Source organism: Pygoscelis adeliae, unplaced genomic scaffold (assembly GCF_000699105.1).
Source record: "Pygoscelis adeliae isolate BGI_AS28 unplaced genomic scaffold, ASM69910v1 Scaffold110, whole genome shotgun sequence".
Taxonomy (NCBI): domain Eukaryota; kingdom Metazoa; phylum Chordata; class Aves; order Sphenisciformes; family Spheniscidae; genus Pygoscelis; species Pygoscelis adeliae.
This window is the reverse complement of record NW_008823919.1, coordinates 308,162-314,291: the sequence shown is the minus strand read 5'-3', so window position 1 is coordinate 314,291 and position 6,130 is coordinate 308,162. Positions and strand designations below refer to the sequence as shown.

The window sequence follows — 6,130 nt, the reverse complement described above, 5'->3', positions numbered from 1 at the left end:
CTGTTTCCTCTGAAGGCTGGGAATTTTTTTCTGATTCTTACCCTAAATTTATTTATGGCCAACTATTACGCATTTGTTCTTAAGCCAACACTGTCCATTAGCTTAAGTAGCACTTCTCCTTCACCCATGTCCCCCTTCAGTTCTCCCTTCTTTTGGCCATCCCCAAGATGCATTTGGAACGTGACTTTGCTGGGATAAATGAGTCAAACTTTTAAAGTCTCCTTTTGTGGCGTGGGCTTTCCGTTTTCTTGATGCCCTTTCTGTTTTCCAGTTGAAGTGATCCTGTCTGAGCACAGGAGATCACCAGTGTGTCTCAGCGGAGCTTTTGCCACTGCCTGCAGGCTTGGGCACACATTTGCTGGGCAAAGAGACCCGTGGCCGAAGACGTTGCCCTGCCCAGACCGATTGCTGCGGCTGCCCTTTGGGGGGTGCCCGTTCCCCGGCAGACAGACAGTCTGGGTCATTTCAGCAACACCTGCCCCGTTTAGCTGAGCTTGGCTGAGCGAAGAGCCCCCATGCTGGAGCAGCGCGTGCAGTCCACGCGACCACGGCAGCAGCACCCACTGCCGAAGAGATGGCATGGACAGCTGGGGAAGCACAGAGGTATCATGCAACCACAGCCATTAGCTCAGGGTTTGGGGGTGTTTTGCTTCTGAGCAGACCCCATGGTATGTGTCACTGTGAGGGACGAGGTGGGACCCCACGTTTCTTCAAGGGGCTGGATTCTCATCAGGTGTATATTAGTCTCCAGGCACAGGGTTTCTTCGCTTCTGTCAGTCATGAGCCAATATTGGGCTGTGCATCAGGCACTGTGCTTACCTGTTCTTGAATTTGTGCTTGCTGCCATTGCTAAAGTCAATTTGTGTCTTGTTACTCTGGCTCTCTACCTGTGTGTCAGGAACAGGAATCACTGTTCGCTTTAAGATAGCACTTAATAAAATAGTGCTTTGCCAGGCAGGCCAGCATTTTGCTTCAAACATGACCCTTTTTATGACCTCTTTTTTTTTTTTTTTTTCCAAAATGGAAATTATTACTGTGAGAGTCTCAATTTATTGCAGAAATAATTGAGCACAATATTGACACATTTTAATACGACAGCTTTCAGAGTATCATAGTGCAGATCTGACAGTTGCATCTGGCCTTACATCTCATTCTTTGCCAGCAGGGTAGTCCCTACTGTACTGCCACACTAATTAATCAGCTCAGCACTTTGTTGGGATCCTTGTGTGGATTTCAGTTTCACAGTTTCAGCTGGCTTGGCTTTTTAGCTGTAAAGTAACTTGACAATGCACATTTCCAAAACAAAAGACTGAAACCTAGAATCTCAACAGAATCAGATTTAGAAACACGTGTGCACTACTTCAGGAGAAAAATACGTGCTGTGACTGAGATCCATACAGCCATTGAAATTACTTATTTGTTGCTTTTGACTTCCACTTCAGAACTAGCTATGGGAATTTCTCCAGCTTTTAAGGTTAGAATGTAGAATGGTGGGGGGTTAATTTGTTATTTAGTATTATGTATTATTTAATGCTAGTCTTGTCTGTCCTAGCCTCATCTAATATCTGAATTGCTTGGGTTTGATTCTTTGTTCACATGGGTCAGACAAGACATAAGGAGTGTGGGGAGCCATCAGCCTGTGAAGCAGTCTCACACCATTTTTGTCTGCTCAAACTTTCAATCAAGTTAGATGGCACACCGTAAAATGCTGTCTTAATTCAAGTGCATTGTACTGTGTCTCGTGAAAGTTGTAGGGCAGAGATGACAACACATGCCTTAATCTGTGCGCTTCCTCACATGTATGTGTTCTTGCTGATCTTCCTTCTTGCTCAGATCAATAGACAGTATTTCTTGCACTAGCTGAGCTGCATGACTGCCAAAGGGATCACAACAGACTGCACAGATTTGAGGATGCAGCCTCCGCTAGATGGACTCTGAAATGTTGCAATGCGTTCTTCACTGCCCAGTTACAGGGGGGACAGTCACCACATAGCGCGGAGATACGGAGATACTGGCTTTTTAAGGTTTGTCCTGGGAAAGTGGTGAACACCTGCAATTCCCATTGAGATCAAGGAGAAGTGCAGGTGCTCAGCAATTCTCTTGTGGGTCACCTTTTAAACAAACACTTTTCACAAAATCTGAAACCTAGTCAGGTTTCTTTACAAGCAGTCACCTTTAAAAGCAGAATCTCCACTACCAGGCACTTTCAGTTCCTCTCATTTTCCTGGCGGTTTCACATTACAGGGATTCGTGGAAATTGAACAAGGTGAAGGTTGCAGTCAGTCCTGTCTAGAAGCAACCAGATATAACCTGGAACTGTTACGCATGCACCCCTGGGGGTGTTTTTAAGTAAATGGAATGAAAGCTCCAGGGAAAGTGCTGTGAGCCTTTCACACATGACTTTTTAGCGTTCTCTATAAAGTTACTATAAAATAAAAAGCTGTTCAAATGTAAGCTTATGTCTTCTTATTTTGTACAAGCTCTACTGAAGCAAGCTCTGCTTGCAGCCTCTTCCTGTTCTCTCCCCCATACCGATGGGGTGGGGGGCGGGCAAGCGGCTGTGTAGGTGCTTAGCTGCTGGTTGGGGTGAACTCACCACACCTGGTATTCTGGTATTTTAAATAATCTTGAGCTTAAGACACTGCTTGAAAAGGGAAAAAACAATATTGAGCCTCCCTCTTTAACTAGCGTCTTCCCTTACAACATCTTGCTTATAGTAGTACATAGCAGTTATGAAACACTTCCCACCTCCTTAGGATTTTAAAAGTATTCAAGCAAGTTAAAAGCCTACATCCTGAAAAAAAAAAAGTTTATGAACATATTTTTGTGTTCTCCTAAATTTCTGATTCATACATAAAAATGGATCTTAGGCTGCTGAGTTAAACCTCACAAAAATCCTGTTAAGTAGATAATTTATGATTTCCATCTGAGAGATGGTGAGGCTGAGGAAAACTTGTCTACTGATTTGTGCCTTTCTGCTAGTGCCAGATTAGCAGCTGTCTGTTCCTAGTTGCACTCAATTTCTTGACTGTTGTTTTACCCCATATGAAGATGGAGAGGTAAATGCTGTATTTGTTTTTGTGGTGGGAAAAGATGAAGCAGGGTCTGAAAATAACGGAGGGGTAGGATACCTAGATGAGAAATATTCATTAACTTGCACAACGCTCTTAGCCTTGCCCTCTCTCGTCAAAACTCGAGTCCTGCTGTTCCTCTGGGTCATTGCTGTAGCACTGTAATAGGGAAGAAGAAAAAAAGCTGAGGTGCCTGGGAATAAAGGGCATTGACTGGTGAAGGGATGAAGTTGCCTCCCCAACCTTAGTTTCTGGAGCTAAAAGAGATGGGACTTCTACTGCCATGTGTAATACGCTGGGAGGAATGAGAGGGCCAGGCGGTTTAAGGATGCATGAGCCTTTTCCACGTCTGCTGGCACAGAGCTGCAGTGGCTTTGGTTTCTTGTTGTGCTGATAACAGATAATGCAATAGCTGCCTGGAGGAGCATGACTTTCCTTGCCTTCAGCACAGCCTCTGCACTTGGAGCCAGGGGCCTCAGAGGGACGTGCCAGACGGGGAATGGATAGCCTGCCCTGCACCCAGCTGCAGCTGCGCAGGCAGCTGGGGTTATGACAGCTCACTCCACCTCTACTGCCCGTTCCCGGCTTTGACTCCTCTGCTTAGATCGTGGACTCTCCAGGGCAGACACGGTCCTGTGCAGCACATGGTGTGTTTACCCTTGGTGGCTAGGGTAATATGTACAGCTCCCAGGCTGGTTGGGGTTCCCAGGTGCCACAGTAAGAAATATTTGCTATCCTTGGTTGTACCGTGCATATGGTTATATGCTTAAAAAAAAAAAAATAGAAGGATGCTGCAGAGCGGTTTTGACCAAATCCTATAGCTTATGTTGGCAAAAATTGCAGGGCTTGGTAGTCTTCCTATTCAAATACTGACTTGAGTGATGCAGTTTTTTTATTAAAAGGTCTCAGTGTACTGTTGAAGGCTGAACTTCTTTCACGTCTGCTGTCTAAAATCCTGTCTATAGAAACATGGGCGTGCGGGCTTGATAGCTGTTCAATCAACCTTCGCTTCAGCAGTTGACTTTCAGGCACTCTATTTTGCAAGATTAATATCCTCTTCATAAAAGTAACCTTGTGTGCATTCAATTCTGCTTGCATGCAGATATCTGAAAGCAAGTTGAAAGTGGCTTTGCCAATATTACAAGCAGAATGGAAAAAAAAAATTCTTAAAATAGCATACAAAATACTAGCAAATATTTTCTGCACTCTTGATTTGTCAGGAGAGTGTGTGATTCTTTCCACATTAAGAAGGGAGTTTCTCAAACAGTTCAGCAGCTGAATGCCAGGGGCTGCGCTATGCAAAACACTTCCCCTTCTCAAGGCAGCTTTTACTACAGCTGAATAAACGATACAGTAGGTCTGCATGGCTAGAGCTGCGCATCAGCAGACAGCGAGGGGGAGAAGTTCAGGTGGAAGCTCTCTAGGGACAGTCAAAGCCATGTCCTGCGTGTGGTCCATGTTCCCTCCTCGAAGGGGCAGGTCTGCGTTTTGCAAGCGTGCGGGTAAAACGTCCTCCCTGTGCTGACACTTGCTTTGTCTGCGTTTTGCCTTCAGTGGCTGAGGAACCCAGGCCCCCAGCACGAGAAACGGACTCTCTTTGGAGACATGGTGTGCTTCTTGTTTATTACTCCACTGGCGACCATCTCTGGCTGGTTGTGTCTACGAGGAGCAGTGGACCATCTGCACTTTAGTAGTAGGCTAGAAGCTGTTGGCCTCATTGCACTCACTGTCGCACTCTTCACTATTTACCTCTTTTGGACCCTAGTAAGTATTGGTTTTCTGTTCAACTCACAGGAATAAGGGAATGAACAAATCAGAAAATTAATTACACAGAGTGCTGTAGAGCGGGTGGACCGTTGTACAAAGCATTGCTTATATTTACCTTCTGTACTGATAAATTTAAGTTACATCTGCAAAAAACCTCTTGGTTCTGCACTATTCAAGTTCTCTGGAAAACGAGAAAGACAGTTTGCTTTTGGGGTCAGTAATTCCCAAATCCCAAGCACCAGAGGGGACAGCAAGAGGGAGACAAGGAAGTAACATGGAGAAGTTCAAGACAGATGCTACAGGAGGCAGTTTCATCAAAGGTAACGTGCAAAAGGTTGAAGGCACAGTGCACAACAAAGCTTTAGGTGAACAACCTGGCTGCCATAGAGGATTCAGATTTTACTCTAATCCAACATCTGGCCAATTTTACAATTCAAAACCCTCAGATGTGGGTGCATCCCATGCTTACCCCATTCGTCGTGCTCGTGGCGCTGTGCAAAGTTCACAGCAGAACACACCTTACACCCAGGTCTGTAGATGTAGAAATGTAGCTGCCTTTGCAGTGCAAATTAAATCGCTGCCTTATTCCTGTCCTGCACCCAGGTGGGCTGTCACTTGCATGCTGATCCGTCCTAAAAGCCACTTGTTTTGTACCAAGTTGTTAAACTGAGATCCGTTCCTGACCCCAGCGCACCAACAAACAGTTGGCCCAGCAGAAATGAAGGGAACCCAGAGGACAGCTGCCAAAATAAGTGTTTATCAAGCCGTGGGTGGTCTAGCGGTTCATTGAAAACCCCAGGTTACTGTTGAGTTTGACATTTCACACCTCTAGCTCTGGTGGGGGAAGGAGAACAGAATAGTGGATGCAGACAGGGAGCATTCACACTAACAGGGTAATGCTTGTGCAATGGTGTAAGGCTGTGCTGCTGTGAGAGGAAAAGCTCATCTGAGCCTGTGCTACCTGAGTGGGGGCAAGACCACCCTGCCTGTGGTGCTGGCACAGCCACTAATCCTGCAGGGACAGAACCCAGCTCTCCCCTTCAGTGGGTGTGGCCACACGCGGTATGGCTGACCCCTTCCAGCAGTTTTTGATCAGTGTAAGCTGCTGAGGAGGTGGCACTTTAAGAACTGCATTAGTAGAGCTAGCCCACAGCAAGAAACCCCTATGCTGAACCCAGAGTAAGCTTGGAAAAGGGGAACCTAACAACTAGCTCCAAGAAAGCTATGAAAGGTAACGTCTCATTTACGTCATTCATAACGGTGAAACCCTGTCCCATCCATAGAGGACTGCA

General features: G+C 45.8%; 1 protein-coding gene across 1 annotated transcript in view; it reads left to right on the top strand.

Annotated features, from left to right (window-relative positions):
* Positions 1-6,130, top strand: part of MARCH3 (membrane-associated ring finger (C3HC4) 3, E3 ubiquitin protein ligase) — a gene marked incomplete at its 5' end in the record, with an annotated part of 22,481 nt that overhangs the window by 12,521 nt on the left and 3,830 nt on the right. Inside the window, one exon of the mRNA XM_009319686.1 lies at positions 4,626-4,835. Within this exon, the coding sequence (XP_009317961.1) occupies positions 4,626-4,835 (210 nt within the window). The remainder of the gene's footprint in view (positions 1-4,625; positions 4,836-6,130) is intronic.